At 39.1% G+C, this 21,542-nt stretch overlaps 1 protein-coding gene across 1 annotated transcript; it reads left to right on the top strand.

Moving 5' to 3' along the window:
• Positions 1 to 1,400: 1,400 nt before the first annotated feature.
• Positions 1,401 to 20,697, top strand: PLA2G15 (phospholipase A2 group XV). Its single transcript, XM_074913304.1, has 6 exons — positions 1,401 to 1,649; positions 9,617 to 9,773; positions 11,296 to 11,414; positions 11,970 to 12,068; positions 12,467 to 12,691; positions 16,538 to 20,697. The coding sequence occupies exons 1-6, from the start codon at positions 1,505 to 1,507 to the stop codon at positions 17,047 to 17,049; spliced, it is 1,257 nt and encodes a 418-aa protein (XP_074769405.1). The 5' UTR covers positions 1,401 to 1,504; the 3' UTR covers positions 17,050 to 20,697.
• The last annotated feature ends 845 nt before the right edge of the window (positions 20,698 to 21,542 follow it).

Genomic DNA, 21,542 nt, shown 5'->3' with positions numbered 1-21,542 from the left:
GCCACCCCCATCATTTTCCTAAACTTCTGTCGATAGACTGTGTATCTGTTTTACCAGATTCTTCCTTCATGCACAGATCTTTTAGACATGTCTTTCTGCAGGAATTACAGACTGTTGAATACTGAACTCAGTGAGGCAAAACCAGCTTCAATTTTATACCTTGTAGTGTATATAGCAGTAGGAGTTACCAAGTCAATAAGTAGTTTTCTGCTTCTACTTATCTCTTGCTCCCACGCCTTTGTTTGTGATATATTGTTCATGCTAGTGTATTAACCATTCAAGGCAGGAATACTTCTGTAAATGAGTAGACACACTGAGGGATGTAGGAAGCTGTGAAGCAGACACTTTAGTGTCCTTGATGCAAAGTAATTCTATCAGAAATAATATTCCCAGCGCAGGAATTGATAACACCAGGCTCAGGTGTGCGTCCACAGCAGGAGTAGGTAGATACATGAGTGAACCATGGAAACCTTGTCTTGCTCATCAGTACAGTCATGACTGATCATGAAATGTGATTACACTGGTTTTAAGTGCCATTTTTTTTTTAAATCCATTTAGTTTTTTCTTCTGTGGATACCCTTCTTCCTCCCCTCTCCACAACCAGACACCCACCAAACAACACACACTTCAAACTGAGCACGTAACTCCTACTAACTGGTATTGCCAAAGCACAAATGCTTCTATCCCTTCTGGTTTTAAATTACTGTAATTACGAGTCTAGGCGTTCTTGTTACATGTATAAAGGTCTAATGATTTTTTTTTAGTATTGCCAAACGCCTGACCTCAATGATACTCTGTACCGATTAGCCATCATGTTAGCAGGTGTTGCCTGAAGCACAGCTATGCCCATAAGCTTTTCTATCAGATGCCCAGTCTCTTGGCTGTGTAATACTGAAATTCCCAACTCTGCCAAGTATTTTTGTGTTTCCTTAAACCGTTCTGATCACGCTCCTTATGTGCTATCTATCGTTACGCGTAAATTCTGCGGCAAAGGCCCCTGACTTCGCTTTTAGAAATCGTCACGATCACACCAGTGTCGCTGCAGTAACGTGAGATAAAGGTACACCTGCCAGCGCGTCTCCCTCCGTAACCGCGGGCCCGGAGGCCTCGGCCCGGGCCTGCAGGAGCCCTGCCTGCCCGCTCTGCCGCACACGGGCGGGGCTAGGGCAAGGCCCGCGGGAGCCGCGGAAAGGCGGGGCGGTGCCGCCGCTTTTATAGAGGTTCGGGCGGGCCGGGCACCCGGCGGGGCCGGGCGGCGGCGGGCGCGGAGGGGAGCGCGGGCTCGCCCTCTCCGCAATCGGCTGCTGACGCCTGCGGGGGCGGGGCCGGCCGAGGGGCGGGGCGGGCTGCGCGGGGCGGGCTGCGCGGGGCGGGCGGGCCCTTTTGTGGCGGGGCCGGGCGGCGGGGCCGCACTCCGGTGGCGGCCGCGGCAGCCCCGGCGTAGCGACGCGTCTGGTGCGGGGTGGCGGCGGCGGCTCCCGGCCCGGGGTTATGCGCTGGGGTGATGGTCCCGCCGGCCGGCGCTAGGCTCCTCCCGCGCTGGGGAGGGAGCCCCGTCCTCAGCCTCCCCCTTCTCCTGCTGATGCTGCTCTGCCCCGGCGGCGGGTGCCTGCCGCGCCGCCGGCCCGCGGGGCCGCCCGTGGTGCTGGGTAAGAGCCGGGGGGCGGCGGTGCGTGTGTTTGGCGCCGCGGGACCGGGGCGGCCCTCGGCTGCCTCTGCTGTCGTACCCCTGGCAGGGAGGCGGCGGGAGGCCCGGGCGCGGTGGGCACAGCCGCGGGGGTCTGCGCCCCGCCCGCCCGCCGCCGCTGCCCGGGGTCTCCGGGATGCTTCGCCGAGAGACCCCGCTTGGGAGCGCCCCGGCTGCTGCTGGTACCGGGGGGCTCCGGCGCTGGGCACGGAGCGTCTTCGCTGTAACACTGCCCCGGCACTGACGGCCCGTCCCTGGCCCGGCCGCGACAGCGAAAAATCCAGGCCCGGGTCGGGGGGGGGGGCGGGCACCTCGCACCCCGCAGGGGCGCGGGCCTGCGGAGAACGCTGGGTCGCCGTTCCTTGCCAGTGGGCGTGGGGGAAACAGGGCTCGCTGAAATACACTTCAGCTCATTAACTAAAGCAAGGCTTGCTGAAATACGTTTTTAGCTCACTAACTAAAACTAGACCCTCGCTTGCCAAGTTTTTACTCCGTATGAACCTTTCATAAAAGAGGTTGGAATCGGATGCGGGGAGGGGAGTGACTGGGTTTTACAGCAGTCAAACTACAAGTAGTCAAAAAAATGAGGCTTATTTCATCACACAGCATGAAAAATAAATATTGATTACTGGCTTGTGGTTTCACCTGTTAGCACTGAATAGCTTGTAATAAATATGGGGAAAGTATTCATATAATAGTCACTGAGTAACATATTAGATGCTTTTAGTATCTATTGATAAGAAGAACAGTAAATAAATTTTAAATGCTTTAGTAACTTGCCTACTGAAATTGTAATTCTTAAGCATTCCAATACCCAAAGTGCATTTGGTGATATTAATGTCAGTAGTCAGTCCGTGAATGTACTCACTGTGTTCCATGTTCTTCTTATGCAGTTACCCTTTATGATAAAGAGACAAGGAAAAGTGAGAAAATTGGAAAAATACTGGGAAAAGGATAACCTGTGGCATGTTGTTCAGTTTAAGCTCCATTTATAATAATGTAGGCTCTGCTGTTGACTTTATTACTACTGTTACAAGCTTCTGACATAAAAGGGCAAACACTAAACAAGAACTTTTTTAAAAGATGCTGTGTACCTCGGGACCACCATGTACAAATTTGCAGTTCTTAATAGATGGATGAACTCATGTGAGAGGATGTAGGTTTGGAAGTGGAAACTGCAAAAGGATGGCCTAAGAGGCCGGAGTAGAAACACAAAAAAAAGTTTGTTGAGTTCTGTCTGTGGAGGTTAGAAGTAATCTTTCATCACACTTCTCAGCTCTGTAATGCTGGGTTTTAGCAGTGAGCTTTGGCACTTACTCCAGTGCAAGTTTCTTGATGACAAAGGTGATAGTGTTTTAGTTATTGATCCAATATTCATCTCAAGCTATGAAAGAAAGAAGATTTAAAAGCAATGGGGATAGAGATACTGATTATAAAAGCATGAAGTTACTACTGATGGATCTACTGTAAGTATATACGTTACCTAAGGATGCTTTTAAAAACTATGGCTGACGTACATTTTCTTTTCCTAAGAGACCTTCTGGTAAATACTGCATCGCTGAGTACACACATACATCAGTGAGTAGTTTAAAACACACACTACCTTGCTGTTAAAGTGAATTTTCATCAAATGCTACAGAACTTTCATTGCTTACTATTCTAGTCAGTGTCTGTTTTCAAATGTGCTGTTTTCTGCTGTCCGGTCCTGACCTGTGAAGATTCACTGGGTTTTAACATAAATAATTTTTCTGGGTTATTTGTATGTTTGAGAAAGTAGGCACTCTTAGGGAGTGATTTGCTGAAACTTCTTATTGTAAAATACCATGTTTTTCTGATGTATAGAAATGACTGTCATTGTAAAAACACCTGCACTAAGAGCTTAGCTTCAGTTAGCCATGACATGGGCAGTGAAGGCCAAACAAATAAAGGAGAGGAAGGAGTGATTGTCGGTCACTCACTGATTCTGGATGAAATGTTCTCATCTTGATTCTAGTTAACTTTTCATGACCTTTTCTTCATCCTTCTTGCGTATGTGACATGTTAAGATAAGCTTTTTAGGAATTACTGCGATGAGGATGGTAGAAGGGTGTAGAAGAATCATTTAGGGAGGCATTCTAAGTGCTGGTTTAACACAGGTGTTTGGGAGACAGGAGAAAAACACACATTGCTGCTCTGGAATCACAAATGCTCGAGAGGATTGAGAGGTGTATGTAAGGCTGCATTATACAGGCCTATACAAGCCTGAGATGGTTTTGGAGCCCATGTGAGAGGGGATACAGAGTTGATCTTCCTGACTTAACAGGTTGGCATCTAGACTCTCAATTCCTCACTTGTGTTCAGTTTCATCTCTGAGTAACTGTCTTGTGAGCGTAGCATTCACTCTTAGTCTCTCTGGAAACTAAAACTCTTAAATTGAAAGGGAAGTTCACAAGATTAATCCTGTTCTGTGTATGGCAATTTTGCCATCTGATCTTAAGGAATAAAGAAAGAAGGAATGCTGTTTAAAGGAATGTTGTCAACATAATGATCACTTTGTAAAGGTGTTAGACGGTGTTTAATGGTCACAAGATGCAGGATAACTTGTTCTCAAATTTTTTATGTAATAACCCCACTTGCAGTTGCAACCTGTGCTTACCCAAGTAACGGAGGAGGAAGTAGAGTAGTAGTTTGCAAATATGGGGTGTTGCTTATATATGGGTAACTTCATTGTGCTCCCCAGGTACTAAAAAAATACTGCTTCTAGGAATCTCAAATCTGAAAACAGATGAGCTGCTTGAATACAGCCTTGTAACTACTGGCTGTAGTTGCGACAACAGGCAGAGCCCCTTAACTGGCTCAGGTGAAGTGTGGTTCTGTGACACAGCTAAACCAGTCTTACAGCTCATTAGCGTTCCCCCAGCTTTCCTTGTGCCTGCTTATTGGACACTCTGTGGAGTCATTTGTCTTGCTAGAGCATGAGAAAATTAACCTGTTGAGGAAGAATTGATTCATTTTGTAGTTGAATGACCTTAACAGAGGAGCTGGCACAAGGAATGTGGAGAGTGGCACCACTCCACTTGGATTAGGTTATTTTTTTAAACTGGTTTGTGCATCAGTAAATGGTGCCTTAGTAGCAGGAGCTACTATGCTGAACATCATGTTTATGTGTACCAAGGGACCAGACTGACATGGGTAGTAACTGACAGCAAAATACTGCAATGCAATTGCTCAGTTTTCCCTGAGATTTAAATAACAAAGCATCAAAGGGTATTCTATAATAGTGCTACTAGAAAAGAAGAAACACAAGGTAAAAGTAAAAACCTTATTTCCAGACTCCTGCCTGAAGGCTTGATATCAAAGAGACAATGCTTATTAAAACGTAAGGTCTTGGAGTTCCTCTCTCAAGTATTCCTGGGGAAAAGGAGACTACTTAAGATACTGAATTGCTTTCATGCCTTTTTTTGGAGTTTCCTGTTCAGCCAGGACCTCAGATTCATAACAGGAAAACCTCCTTTAAGAACCAGGACAATTTACTGAATACCTCTAGTGACAATATCTACTAAATATATATTATATATATATTCTGTGTAAGTACTTCTGGATATCTGCTTCACGTTTACAGGCAATTACAATATTTTCGTACTTCTCCTATCAGTTTGGTTATATATTCAACACTTGTCTCTTAATGCTTGCAATACAAAGTTCCTTTATTTTGTGGCTGTTACTCCTCCTTCATTTTCTCATATAGTCCATCAATAATCACTGCGTACTATCTCATGTCTTAACAATTTTGGGAGCTGATAACCTGTCCTTATAAGATCAGCGGCGGATTCACTGAACTCTTTACCTTTTAGAGCTGACTCAACACAATTACTATATCAATGTTCTGATACCTTCTGCAAACAATTTGTTAGGTACTTGGCTAAAGTTTTCTAGAAAGACACCTAAATTAAGTTTGTTAATAATTGATTTACATGCAAACGAGGTTTGTCTGTGAATTCCTGCTCACTGCTAATTGAGGTGTGTGTGTTTGTATGGTCAGCTGGCTAGATATCAGGAGTGATTTAAATGTTTATGCCTCATGTGATCTGAGGTATCTATAAGTATCATGTGAGATGTTGTTTGCTTTCTTGTTCCTAATTTTAAACACAAGCCTTTTCTGTGGCAGTCTGTCATTGAGTCTGTGAGCCATGTTGAGACATTCTCCTTGGTGGTCAGAGTTTAAAATTAATTTTCCAGAAAACTTGGTTCATTTTAAAGGAAGGCTAATTTATAGAACCAAGAAGATGACAAGTATTTAAGGACATTATACCAATTAAAAATTAATGATAGTTGATATATATCCAAAGGTGTTTGCATTTCAGATGAAAGTACTAAAAAAAGGATCAGCTGATGGCTTCTTTGCCACACAAACAATAGCTCCCCCCCCCATTATTATATAGATAGTAATTTTGTTTTCTAAATGAAATTTAAGATCCCTGTATTCATGGCTCTTGAAGATTCTTTTCTCTTTGATTCATGAGCAGTATTAAGGCAAGTCACTTTCCAGGGTGCAATCTGATTAATGTCTTTGGCTGTAAACTGTGAATTGGTCATTAAGGCTTAAGGATAGTGATAGACAGGAGTATCAGTGTATCCTAAAACTGTTGTAGTTCCCAGACTTGAAAAAGTCTGTATCCTCTTTTAAACTCTCAAATGAAATTTGTAACTGCACTTTCCGTAAAGTTTAATCAAACAAGAACACATCCCAGAAGGAGACCTACTAGTTTTGTCAGGTCAGCTGAGACAAAAAACCCACCCAAGGATACCTAACAGTGGAAGTGAATTGGGATTATCGCTGTATTAGAATGAGTTCTGTTGGGATTACCATCTTTGTGAAAAATGAGCATATGCTAGAACTGACAGATCATCAAATTTGATGGAAACACATATTTCCAAATGTTGCAGTTCAAAAGTCAGTACATGTATTGCAGAAGTGCAAGTTAGGGAAGCAAGGGTACTGCTTGAGATTTTTCTTGGACATCCAGTTTTAACTAGTGCAGATATATTCTGCAGAACTTCACTTGCCAGTTAATTTGTACATTTATGGGGCCTCTCTGCAGGGTTTAAAAAGTAAGAACTCTTTATAGTTTCCAGGAAAATGGCTTAGAAACTACAGATCTTGGTAGATGAGAGGATAAGGAGAAAAATTGCTTACAGATTACTCTGCTCAGAGATGCTTTGTGTGTATGGTCTGAAAGCAAAGGGAAATGTGTTTTTTCTACTGCTTTCAAATGCCATCACAGAAAATTCAGAAAGGTATGTCTTTATCTTACAGAATTAATCTTCAGTGTGATCTTTTTTAACCTGTTACTTATCAAAAAGCCACTAAGTAGTTCTCCAGCCAAAATGTAAATCATTAACACTGTTAAATTGTGTGGGGTGAGGACTGAAGATCTTGCATGTTTCTTTCCATAATTTGAAAAATCAAAATTTGCATTTTGTTCCCTATAGCTTCACTGTGAACCCTCTTCAGTTTGCATAATATACTTTAGGAAATAAAACACTAATGATAAATTACAGCGATTAACAGTTTAACTGTTAATTGGAAATGTAAACCTGAAAAAAACCTTTTCTGGTTAATCCCTGCTTTATAAACAAATAGACATCACACCTGTACATGAAACTTTATTTTTCAAGTCCAGTATTATGTCTTGGCACAGGTAAAACTTGCCCTTATCTTTTGTTTAGAATTACATAAAATTACCACTTTTCAACTTGTTCCTTATCATTCTTTAAGTCAAAATTAGTACATAATGTTTCTCATCTTCTGCTCTGAACTGAACACAGGAGCACAGCCTCTATCCTTGAGAAGCTTGAGGATAAAATACCTTAACCAAATGAAACTTGCAGTTAATCTAAGATCACTCCATTAAGTCCAAGTGAGACTTTGTACAGTTCCCTGCTTTCTGTACTCTTCTTGATAAATGTATTTGGATTATAATCTTAAACTTCTTCAGTTCTTCTTCAGTCTTCCTACTCTGAGTGGGAGTCCTTACAGTTATTTGAGTGGTGTTTGGAAACCTCAGTAAATTCTTAAAACCCTGATACTTTAGGTGTTTGTCTAAGTCTTTGAAAAGTGTCTTTGCTGGAATAACTTGATTTTTACCCAAGGAAATGAGATTCCAGGGTAGACCAGAATGTCACATTTTTACTTTGTTTTGCATTGAAACTGAAGACAAAATCAACCTGTTCTGTCCTTGTGAAACTGGCCAGCCACAAATGATTGATATAAATAGAATTACATTCTGTTCCTTTTCTAATTAAAAGCACTGATACAGCACAGGCATGAGACTGTGGAATAAGCTGTTCCTTTGTAGTTCTATAAGCAATAACTAAACAGCATTTTGTGGGGCTTCAGGACTGAACTTCAGTAAACTCTTTCTAGGGTGTGATGCAATACTATAATCTTCCTTACTATGCTTTCCAGTATATCGGAGTCCTTGAAATATGACCTGAAATAAACTGTGGTCAGCTACTGGGTCTTTTAACGTTTCACTTGAGACTACAAAAATAAAACCACTAAAAACCTAATGCGAAAGTAGGGGTAGTTAATAAGGAAATCCTGAGGTATATCTTTTCTGGTGGGGCATAATGTGCAGTGGCTGAAGGTTTTAAGAGTAGTTGTCCAGGTCTATAGTCTGAAGTTCTGTCCCTTTTTTTTTTTTTAGTTTGCAATAAGTGTTTGAAAGCATATCTGGCTTTCCAGTTAAATCAGGTGTTCCACTAAAAGATATTATCTCTTTCTTTAAGCCACTGCTAAGTATCAGTGTTTTACAAAACTTAAACTGTTTTGATGAAATAATTGCCTGAAGTGGCCACAAAAACCCAACAGTAAGAGTAGGCCTGCATTAAAAAACTTCAAAATTAAACATTGACAAGTAAACAGGATACAGTTATACACGCCCCAGAAAGGCGTGTGTGTAGAGCTGGAAGGGGTGGGGGGACCCTTAAGTGCTTGACTCCTATATTTATCTAATACAGAGAAACATTTCAGTTACTTAAGTATCATTGCATTTCTGTTTCTTGAGGGGAAAAATGATTAAATATAACAATGTTAAGCTTCTCTGGAAACTTGGTGCTGAAAAGTGCGAGAGCATTTTTTTAAGCTTAGTTCTAACTCAGAAATAATATTCTTGTCTCCATCTAGTGTTTAAAAGAAGGGAAACTAAAACTTCATCAAAGGAATACTGGCATTTAGTGTGTGCCTTAAGAACAGTGAACTTCAGAGAAGATGCAAATACAAGACCCTTCCTTCCAAGTATTACTGATGTACTGTATCAAAAAAAAGAGTGAAGATAAAACTTATTGCATCCAAACCTGAATGCAAAGCACATGAAACTATGTATTTGGATGGTTATGCTAGCCAACTAAATCCTGTATATCAAAAAGGTAGTTGGAGGTGAAGAAGTGAAAATAAACATAAATGGAGCTGCTTTCACTTTTCACATTTTTTTAAATGTCAGATTGATGGTTTGCGAACAACTGTTTAAAGAGAATAGAAAGACTTGCACGTGCACCTGTGATAATCTGAGGAAAATATTCTTTCAGAAAGATTCAGTTTGCACTTTAAAACACAGATAACTTTGACAACATCTGAGACCATCTGTTTTTCATACGCATGACCTGTTCCTATACAGTCTGCTCTTTGAAGTTATAAATCGTTGATCCAGAATTATTCTACATGGTGGCTCTCCATCTAATGATTTTTGAAAATCCAAATATTTTCAGTGGAAAATGTGCATGCAGTACTTTGTTCTTATGTAATATTTTTTTATCCAGTAACAAAACTTAATGGTATCTCTGGATGCAGTGATACTGCATATGAGGGCTACAGTATTAAGATGTGTATATTCTAATGTAAAATGTTATATGCTTTAATTTTAAGTGTCTCATTTTTATATCTTTCAGTTCCAGGGGATTTAGGTAATCAGTTGGAAGCCAAGTTAGATAAGCCATCAGTAGTGCATTACCTCTGCTCTAAGAAGACAGACAGTTATTTTACACTCTGGCTGAATTTAGAATTACTTCTGCCTGTTATCATTGACTGCTGGATTGATAATATCAGGTGAGCTCTTTGCAGTTATTGCCTTTCCTTAGACTGACATGCTTTGTACAGAATGGCCACCTTAAACTTTCTGTTCTGATTCAAGACCAGTGAGAGAAATGACTTGGAATTTTGCTAGGTAGAATAATGGGATGGATCAGGAGATGTGGTGCTGTTGCATCTGAGGTAGCTGTTCATTTCTGATGGAAAACAGAGGTTCTCTTTCTTCCACTTTGTCTCCTACCAGTTACCTAGTGTTGGTTTGGGCACTTATCAGGCACTTCTGTAAGTTTATCTAAAGCAGAACATCATCTGCTTTTTTGATGAGTTAGTTAAGCTTTGACGAGGTAAGGGGGAAGGAGGTACTTTGAGCACCACGATGGGGGGGACGGGACGGGACAGGGACGACGGGATGGGATGGGACGGGACGGACGGACAGCCAGGAGGAATGTGAGCTTGCCCTTTTGCTGGCAGTGTCATTAGCAAGCAGTCTTACAGGCAGCTGAGACAGATGGGGTCCATCAAGGGCAGTCTGGAAGTCTTTCCAGAATTATTTTGGTTTAAAACATTACCTAATTTAAAGCTTCCAGACTATTTAATCATTCAATCTGCTTCATTAATGTTCCTGTAAAAAGTCATATAAATATCTCTCTGAAAACAATGAAATACTTAGCTTGTGCAGTTAAAAAATATTGTACTGGCATGTTGCTCTTTTATGTGAATATACTGCGCTGTAGTGAAGTTGTACCTCTGCTTTAAGTCTTGCTATATATGCCTTACACAGGTTAGGGAGACTTGGTGTGTGAAGATTTGAGTTATCAGTTAAGATTCTAAGACTTCATCTAGGGTAAAAACTTGCATTCAGAAACAGCAATTGTATTAATATAGTATTAAGAACAAATTAAAAAAACCCCAATAACAATAATTAAAAAACCCAACCCTGACCCAATCCTCCAAATCCTTCATATTTCAAATCGATTTGGAATATGATCTACAAAACACTCAATACCTCAGTGCTTCCTGAGGTTATTAGTCAAGAAATGTCAAGTACTCCCTTAATCTGGTATAGATGTTCTAGTTAAACAGAAATGAATTATTTTTTATCTAGGAGAATTTTTCTGATATCTGATTTTACAGGTATTTTATCTTCTACTCCCGCATTCTTATGTTCTTGATAAGTTTTCTCCATTGTGTGGCTTAATGCAAAGTGAAATGGTTTCGAACTATATAAAGTAGCTTATTCTAAAGCTGAAGTTCAGCCACAATTCTGTATACTTGGTTTTATAGAGAAGATAAGTCTCAGATTCTACATGTAAAGCATTAAACTAATTAGAATAATTGTTTGATTGTGTAAACTTTTAGCCATTAGAGTACTCCTACCATGTCTGCCTTTTTGTGTGTGTGGGGGTTTTTTACCTTCTGGATAATAGTACTTAAAGTTCTTGTTACTGCACTCAGACTATAAGAGTAGTTGAGAGCTGTCATGTGGTAATATGACATGTTTCATGTTTTTCTCTCTCCTTCTTTTTTTCTTTCCCCCCAGGCTAGTATATAATCGAACAAGTAAGATTACAGAACCCCCAGATGGAGTGGATATCAGAGTCCCAGGTTTTGGGCAGACATTTTCCCTGGAATTCCTTGACCCAAGTAAAAGGAGCGTTGGTATGTACAAGCTGTGTCTGAAGTGCTTTGTCACTTGTAGGATTTTTCCAGTGTGTCTTTACACAACAAGCTACTGAAATGTGATTTCAAATTACAATTGTGTTTAGAAGTAGAAGTAGTTTTTGTTTTCATTGTATTGTATTTTGTCTGTTTGGCCTGATACACTGAGCTAATTCCATGTTATTTAGTTTTGTGCCAAATTTAAGTTCTCTGGCTGAAACCTGAAAATGCAGAAAATTCTGTGACTGGAGCTTGACAAGCAAAACTAAAAATACTTAATTTTAGCTTGGTTCTGAGTAAGATGATCTTTGGCCTTAAGAATGAATTAATAAGAGGTTTTAATAATGGTATTCCCTTACTTTTGGGGGACAGCGAGCATAGCTCATGTTTAACATGCAGCTTTCTAGACTGTCAAAGATTAAGACTACAGTTTTAATGTCTGTATATATGGTATCAGAGATAATGCCTCCAGAACTTTCTTTTGTGATCGTGTCTGACAGCTGCTTCTAATGCTAATATTTTCACTGTTCTGTTTCTCTTATTTGATGTCTATAGGCAGTTACTTTTATATGCTGGTGCAGAGTCTAGTAGATTGGGGCTACAAACGTGATGAAGATGTAAGAGGAGCACCTTATGACTGGCGAAAGGCACCAAGTAAATAACATATTGTTACTTGAACAGAACTTTCTCTTCCAACCAACAAATAATGTTTTGGGTCTCTTCTCCCATTCCACCTGTACAATTAAACTTAATTTTGACTAGTTCTTGGAGCCTGAATACCCCCAGACTCAGATGAAAGCTCTGTGGTGTGGTTTGTTTTTTTGCTTTAAACAATTTGCTACTTAAGACTTGCTTAAAAACAGCAACACGCCACCAAAACGCATCCCCATAAAAACACCCACCCCTCCTGTGTAATACTGGAATTTCTAAGCTCTGCATTATTAATTTGACAAATGGTTTGAAAAAAAAAGCGCCTTTTAAAGAATTGTGTTGAAGTTCAGCATTCACAGTCAATAATTATTAACTATGTAACCTGTGTATGTTTACTTTAGATGAGAATGAAGACTATTTTGTGGCCCTCCGCAAGATGATAGAGTTAATGTATGAGCAGTATGGAAGTCCTGTTGTCTTAATTGCCCACAGTATGGGTAATATGTACACCCTCTACTTCCTCAACCATCAGACTCAGGATTGGAAAGACAAGTACATCAAGGATTATGTGTCATTAGGCGCTCCGTGGGGAGGAGTGGCTAAAACTCTGCGTGTGCTGGCTTCAGGTAGGCAATTTGAGACCTTGCAGTGTATTTTGTTAATAGTGCAAGGTCCTAACTAGGCTGTTAACTGTAAGATTGAGGGATGAGAGTTTAAGATACTATGAAGTTCTTATCTTTTCATAAGTGGTGGCAACTTGATGTTTCAAGCCCTGTGACCAGACTGTCATTCTTCGTGTTCATGGGAGTGGACTGAATTTTGTTAGATCCCTTAACCAGGAGCTGTGTCCCCTCTTGACCTTTCCTAACCTCTTTTCAGCAAATTGTTGTGTCATCTGCTGTTTGGCTGGTGTCTTCTATTTCTGTCACTTCAGCCTCCAGCCTGATTGCTCTCTGTTCTGCAAAGCTAATAAGGACTCGAGCATTCTGTAGTTTTCTTTGATTAAAGATCACACAGCTGCTTGAGGTTAACATTAAGGGAAAATTGCAGACATGTGCAGTGGGCACTGCTTCACCACCCAATGCCTGTCTAAAGTTATAACCCTTTTAGTTATAACTTAACTAAAAACTTAGAACTAATCAAAAGTTATAAGGAAAGTGATTCTTGGAGACCTTGGTTTTAGTATACTGGATATGCTTGAGACTAAAAAAACCAAGTAACTGCAAATGACTGATGGAAGAAGTTCATTCACCCTGTCATGTGAGACCATAATTATTTCATGTGCTTTGACACTTATTTCATGATGTTTCTGGCTTGGTTTTTTAGCTTGTTTCTACTTGTTAGCTTCAGATATCACTATTTTCCTAAACAAAGCTGACATCAGAAACAACTTCATCGAAATGTAGAACATGCAGCAAGTGCCAGCCATGCATGGACAGATCAAAGAATGATTTGTTTAGCAAAGGCATTTGATTCTGAATAGTTGTGCACAACTCAGTTACTAATTAGGAAACTTAAACTGGATGTTTGTATTGAGTTATATGTTGTTAAATCTATTGCAATGGCACCTTAAAAATTGATTTATCTTTTCTGACAAGCTTTGACACATTTGTGTGCAGGAAATTAGCAACGTTAATATCACCTTCATAAAATTCCACATGATTACATAAAATTCCAGTCCCAGATTTTTGTTGGATTAAACTTTTGTGCTTCATATATTGTTTATCCTTTATAATGCATCTCATCCAAAGTGGCTAGCTATACAAATGCATAATGAATAGTTCAGTTTCTATACTCTGTTTTGGAGCAGAAACTTAAAAATCATGTAGAAAAGTTAAATGGACAGAACATAATATCAGAATGCACCTTTTAGGCTATTTCTGTCTCAAATATCTGTAGTACATCACCACCATCAGGCATTAACACTTGGATTACATTAGTCAATTAAAGAGTTTCTAAAATTGACGCTATCAGGTTGTTAGTATACAGAGGAATTGTTGCTTTAAAGAAAAATACTGTGTTGCTGCAGGAAAGACAAGGCAAGCTATGAATGCATTCTTTATGCTTTCATTCCTGTTTATAATATGGTAATGGATAGGAACTTCATGTCCCAAATAACAGATGTGTTATCAAAGTGGTAAACAGTACACAGATGGAATTATTTTCTCTAAATCTAAACTTTCTGCTACTTCAGTGCTTTGCAGGATCAGTACTTACATCATTACAGTTCCAGTGCCAATAAAGGGAGGATGTTCTGCCCCCTACAGCAAGCAGACACGAAGTTCACTGTGGTGGTTTGGTTGGTTGGGTTTCTGTCAGTATGAGATGCTAGCTGTGTCTTCCTTAGACCTAATATTTTGTTCACTATTATGTCAGTGTTGCACCTGCTGACTTGAGCATGGTCTTGGCTGTAAAGTACTTCCACACTTCAGAGAAACAAAGGATTTGATAAGCATATTGTAACAGTTCTGTAAGAGAAGGCTGGAATAGTAATGTACTGTGTTTGATTATTCTACTGGAAATTTGTACACATTCCTTTCATTGTTCAATTCAGAACTAGAGCTTTCTTTGCTGAAAACTGCCACGTAGTATTCAGTAGCTTAGTGGTGAGTGTGCACAGTTAAGTATTTATACCACACAACATTAAACACATTTCCCAGGACCTTTGTGATTCTTGCTGTGCTCTTAAGTTTCCTTTTTATCTGTTTCAGTTATATTAGCAATGTCTCCATATAGTTCTCCTAAAGATGGCATTAAAGACTGTGCTTTAGGTCTCCTTGCTGAAGCAATAGTGCCACCTTACGGAATAGACAAATATACTTTGCTATTTCAAGAATAGCGGTTTTCGGCTTGGTATTTCAGTGTTTATGGTGTGATTGATGTGGATCACTACATGCTGTAACCACCTGGACCTAATAATGGAAAATCTGATTCAAGGTTCAGCTGATGAGAATTGAGGTGTGTCAGCCATTGTGATAGTAGGTCTGATCAGATAGTCACCATGAAAATAAACTCAGATCTGTCTCAGGGCGCTTTTTTCCCCAGAAAATTCATTTCTAGTAATCACTGTATCTGCTATTTATGCAAGAACAATGGTTAAAATATGAAGAAAGATGCATAAAAATTATAACTTAGTCATGTGGTAGTTTGAGCCATCTTTGGAACAAAATTACTAAAAAACCAATGGACTTGATGTCTACAAAAAACTCTTGAAATGTTTTGGCCAAACACTAGTTCTGTAATAAGAGTAAGTCTCAATTTGGTAAAATGTAACAATTTTGTCGTTTATTTGGTATCAGATAACTAGAGCTTATTATCAATAAAGGTCTTAAACTCTCTAGATTTATATTATTAAGAAAATGCCTAGGAAAAGCTTGACCAACTGAAACCATTTCCCACATAAAGTAGTTATCAACTGGTCTTTTTAGAATTGTTGGTTTGTTTTTGTCTGTCCATCCATGTGTGTTGTTCACCATTGTTTGTGTGTCCCCTCCACAGAAAAGATGTAGTTTAGTTACCAGAGTTGCAAGAAAATATTAGTGCTACATTAGAGAAAACCTATGCTCTGAGCAACACAAGTATTTAAGCAGTCTTGAAATGCTGACTGGAAGGAAAGATACTGATACTGGCAACTTTTTGTGGTTCCCACCAGAAGCTAACAAGCTCTAACTCTTCTTTTGTTGAAGTACTATGCAAGGAATGACTTGGTCATTGAGTGCAGCATTCTTTCTTGATAGCGTAAGCAGAGACAGTAATACTTGTTTGGCTTCTGTTTCCTTTTATGACAGTTAGCTTTTTCGGTAACTATTAAGAGTCTGCTATTTGCTTTCAATTGTAGGCATGTTCTGGTAGGCTTTGTTATGTATGAAGGAAGTGCATAAACTGGTAAAACACTAGGCCAAATAGTAAATAAACCATATAGTAACCTTTATAACTATACTGAATGAAATACTGCTACTCTGCTTATTTTGAATGTGCAAAACTTTAAACATTTTATTGAGCCTATAAAGTCTCTTCATGAGTTCTTGCATGTGTCTGGATAGTAGCATTTATCTGTTCTTTCAGAAAAACATGATCGAGGTACAAAAATCACTGTAAAACACACTTCCAGAAGTGCATTTAAGACAAAACTTGCAAGTGGTATAAATAATGCCTAATAAGAGCTGATTTCTTACTTTGGTCGTATAGGAAATATTTTCTCCTTTAAAAAGGAACTCATTGGAAAGGAGCAGTGTTCTTGGTTTGTCTGTCATCCATTCAGTAACTTGTATTTAAATTTGTAAGTTATCAGAAGTTAGTTTGCACAAGTTAATCATCAAGACAATCATAAATGATGAAAAATTTCTCAAATTGTCACTGTAAGCAAAGGGAATAATATTTTTATTCACGTTATCACTGTGAGTGGTATTAATTGCGGCTGGTTGAGATTCATGTTTTGCTTTATGTATAATGAAATTCCACTTTTTTTTAAGGTGACAATAATAGAATACCTGTTATCAGCTCACTCAAGATTAGAGACCAGCAGAGATCAGCCGTTTCCACAAATTGGATGCTCCCCTACAACTACACATGGCCTCCAGATAAAGTCTTTGTAAGCACACCTACAGCTAACTACACTCTTCAGGATTACCGAAAATTCTACAGGGACATCAATTTTGAAGATGGCTGGCTCATGAGACAAGACACTGAACCCCTGGTCTACCAGATGACACCACCTGGTGTGCGTATACACTGTCTTTATGGCACTGGCGTGGAAACACCTGATTCCTTCCATTATGAAAGCTTTCCTGACAAAGAACCCAAGATTCTTTACAGTGATGGGGACGGTACAGTAAACTTACAGAGTGCCTTGCAATGTCAGAAGTGGGTGGACATGCAAAAGCAGGAAGTGGTGATATTTGAGCTTTCAGGAAATGAGCATATTCAAATGCTATCCAATGATACTACTATCTCCTATGTGAAAAAGCTGCTTTTTGATTTGTGATACCTTGTGTTGATGGTTATTTTCCTCACCCGTGATGCCTTTCCTTAAATATGGGAAAATGCCTTTTAATCCCTTGATATTTAGATTATTTATTTTTTTTTAAGGCTGTGTTCAAGAAGTTGTTTGATGTCCTAAATGATTGTTTGTCTCTGATTTGTGTTTATGATGCTTCATGGTATCTTCACATTCTGCAGATTTGGTCAGATACGCATTTTGGTGCCTCTGGTGTTGTGTCCAATATTCACACAGACTTTTATTTGGAGATTATGCAGCCCCTTGCACATGCTACATAGAAACATAGATACCTGAGTTCCTTTGTGTGGTCTTTGCAGGGTTTGGAGTGGGAGGGCTAGGAAGTATGGCAATTTCAGGTGCCCATAAAACAAGGGAATGATTAATTTGGGAAACACAGTAAACTTTTTAAGGCGTCTTGCATATTCTGGTCCACAGTTCCCAGTACCTTAATTTGTAAATGTGCATATCTACTAGGCAAGATAGGGAAGAGGTCTGCCTGGTACTGTACTAAGTTTGTTATAATCCAGCCTTTCTTTTATTACAGCTTTTGGGGGAAAAGATAGATGTGTGAATTAATTGAAGCTTCTTATTTGTACCTACCTTTTTGGGCTTTTGTTAGAAGAAGAAGAAATTGTTTGCACATCAACTTCTAGAACCTGATTAACATACAATCTGGAGGCTGAGGAATTCTCAGCTTGTGTGTTATTTATCAATGAGGGGAAGAAGCTAAACAGTGGTTGGTGCTTGCAATAACCATAGCTGTGCTGAGTAGTACATAAATTAAAGCTAATCAAATATTGGCAAACAATCTATACAGTGCAGAATTGCATTTCTGGGTGAAAAATTATCTTCTGTAAGGGAAATGATAATGGATGGTGGGCATTAATTCAAAAAGAAAAGTGAACTTCCTGAAATGGAGTGGGGAATGGAAGCCAGCATAATAGAGTGTAAAGTATAAAGCTTGTTCTCAGTCAAATACTTAGGCTGTGATCCAGTTACTGACCAAATAGTGATTGGAGCAACACTGCATTCAGCTGAAAAGGAACTTTATATTTTAAGACTAAAATTAATTACCCATAGATTACAAGTTTCATTATCGCTGTTCCTTAAATGTTTCTATAAATTGCTGACCATGCAACTCTTAAATTCCTACAGTATTGTTTTACTTGATGTTTTAAAAATTCAACTGAACTCCACAGAAATGATAGTCTAAAGGCCATCATATTTGCAGCCTTGACTACCAAAGTCCCACTGGAGAAATAGTTTCACTTGAAGATTTTTCATTTGCTTGCTTTAAAACAAGTCACCCATTTAGACTGCACTTAGTTTTCTGAAAACACAGTTTTGAATGCTTTCAAAATGCTGGGTCCTCCAAGAAAAATGTTTTAAGAGTTTCAGAAACTCATCAGAACCATTGAGGATTCATTACTTAAGAAACTGATGTTGTCTAAAGGGTAAAGTTTTTAACTGTTTTGGTAGCATGCATAAAATGTTTGTTGGCATTAGATATATCAGTAAGGTGTGTTGAAATTACAGGCTTGAACTGATGTTACTGTAGAATGCAAACATTTTGGAACAGGAGGTAGGCTTAAGGCTTTATGTTTTAATTCAGAAATGCCTAGTAAATCCAGAACAGCTTGAACTAGGGTCATGAATAAGCTAAATATCTTCTTAGGTTTTAACTTCCTTATGTAGCTTCATTTATCCTCCTCCTTTTTCCTATTACTTTTGTTGAGGGTGAGTACACATTTTTCTGATTTTTAAAATGGTACATTTGTCTTGTTCTGGGTTGCCCAGGAACCTACAGTTCAGCAGCAATATTGCCTACACTTTTCCAGAGTTAAATACTGAGTTGCCTCAAGCCACTTGTAATTGGTAACTGTTGGAATGAAAAAAAAACACAACCTCCAGACCCCCGAACTAAAAAACAACAACAAAAAACCCCACAAAAAAAGTCCTTTAGTCAAGGTTTATGCAGGGCTGTCAGTTGGATAAGCTTCAGGCTTGTGTTCCAAGACTGCTCAAAGATGATAAAGCTCTTCCTGTGGTCTGACTCAATTTTTGAATAAATTGCTATGTTACTGGTTTATAACAGAAAGAAATTACAGAAACCAGTTAATCATAATACGTATTTCTTGCTGAAGTAGAATGTCTGTTAATAAGCAATGGAATGAGGGCTGGAGGCTGTATTGCAGGATACCAACATGGGCATCAAGGGCTGAAAAAATGAGAAAATAGTTCTTAACCTGATCTGGAGAATGTTTCTAAGCTTCATTTAGATCCTTACCCATTAATCAGTGGCATTTTCAGGCTCATACCAAGACCAGCTTCAGGGCTTTTTCTGACTTGAAGTTCCAAAATACATGACTTAAATATGCTCTTTCTTTTTTAAATTATTTTTCATTTACTACTTTTAATACTATTTTTGTGCCCCAAAAGGAAAAAAAAAAATCTCTAATTTTGGAAACCTAGTACTGTGTTAGTTGACTATCTTTTAACCTAAAGATTTGTAAGTCAGCTTTCCATTAGTAGACAACCTCTAGAGTGTGTCTCTTTAAATAAATTTGTGTTTAGTTAACCTGGTAAAATGAAGCTGAAAGTTTTTCAGGGCTGCTTTTTGTTTTGTCACTATAAACCCTTGTTGTGCAAGAATGCATGTACCTGAGTTCTAAGTACAGTGCTAGAGCAAGCACAGGGCTTCTGGTGAGATTCTGATTGGATGTGATGGTTCTGCAGGCTGTAGGTCTATTTTTAATGTCTAGAAGTTGTGGTTTGGTTTTTTTTTTCCTACCAAATCATCTTCAGCCCTTTCATTTTCAGCCCCTTGCATATTAGGATGGAGTTCTCATTGAAAAGTGAATGCAGCAAGTAAATTACATTATTCTAGTTGTTGAAACTGAACCACTTCATTCAGCATGTCGAAGTGCTTATTCACTACAGCGTGTTCCTCTGCAAGGCAAGAGGATTTAGCATTACCGTTACAGGCCTGCGAGAGCCATGTGCACTTGAGCGTTCTAGATTCTTGTGGGGAGAGAGGTCTGAAGAAATAAATCTGAGAGGATAATGTGGCATTTCTGTAAGAGGAGTAACTCAGGTGCTTTGCCACACTGCACAGTTGAAATGTTTGAATTTACTGACATATCTTTGTTATACCTGATACATATTGATCCTGTCTCTCTTTCCATAACTTGGTTTTATTCTTCCAGGATATTTTCAGAAACCAAAAACAGTCTTGAGGACCAAATGTGTTTCTTACTTTTGACAAAATGTATAGAAAATGCTGAAGAAGCTTTCAGCTGTCATTGTAATACTTCTGAAGAGGTTCAGAGTCACTATGTGATTCTGTTTAAAAACAGAAGGCTTCAATAACTAGCAATAATTGCAAAGGACTTGCAGACCAAAGGAAGGAATGTTTGGTATTAAGGTAGTTCTTGGAGCACAGTGTGTTCAAGGCCCTCTTAAATTCAGGGAATGTTTGGCAATGACTTTTGCTGCTCTACTTAACAGTATTTTGTATGGAACATATTCTGAGACCTAGCATTTTATATGCTCTTTTTGTGTATGAATGTGTTCAATAGATTTTGAATATTTTATTGTCAAACTTTGATAACATAATAAAGTTGATCTAATACAGCTTGTCTCCTGTTGTGAATAACATGTCTCACTGCTCAGATGGAATGCCAAATTCTTGTTGTTCTTTCCCGTGGATTCTTGGTATCTCACTTTTTCACAGTAATTGCTTCTTTGGTTCATCTTCCAAATGTACCTACTGTCTTGTGGTACATTTGGAGTTCTCTGAGTTCTCAGCCCCACATTTCTATAAATTACAATTTCTTTTGTTTGCTTCTTTCTTGCTCATCTTCTATGGAACAAAAAAATGTTCTTGGGATGCCTCATTCTTCTATTCAGATAATCACTTTGAAATTAGCCCCTCAGTCCTCAGGTGTCCTAAATGCTTGCAGATGCCTTTATACTGTTGGCTTCCAAACTATCCAAAAACCCATGCATGCTGACCATACAGTTTCATGGTTGTATAAAACAATCTTTTGCAATTAAAAATAGTGCATTTGTGGCTCTGAAGAAACTTCAACGGTAGACAATCATTCTGTAGGGCAAAAACCCCTGGGAATTATCTCCCTTATCAAAGTAACCTAAAAGCCTGTTGGGCAAGCATAAGTCCTCTGGTGGCTGGCCTGGGTGCTTCCCTAACCTATAGTACAAATGATTGTTTGTAGCTCTTGAGAGAAAAAAGAAAAAATGATGAGGCTGAAACTTGCCTTGTAGGGGCTTTTTTTTTTTACATGATAAAGATTGTAATACAAGGTAAGTGTTAGTGACTGCTGCTCCTCTCTGCCATGTATCCTCATTAATTGGACATCTTGTCCCAGTAGAGTTCTTGTTCATGCCTTCCTCAAGGTTCATTGACCCCCATATGATTGTAGGAGAAAGGGGAATGTGGCCTTCCTCCAGCTCCCTAC

This window comes from Athene noctua, chromosome 9, assembly GCF_965140245.1.
Source record: "Athene noctua chromosome 9, bAthNoc1.hap1.1, whole genome shotgun sequence".
Taxonomy (NCBI): Eukaryota; Metazoa; Chordata; class Aves; order Strigiformes; family Strigidae; genus Athene; species Athene noctua.
Note: the sequence above shows the minus strand (reverse complement) of the source record. Positions and strands in the feature narration are given on the sequence as shown.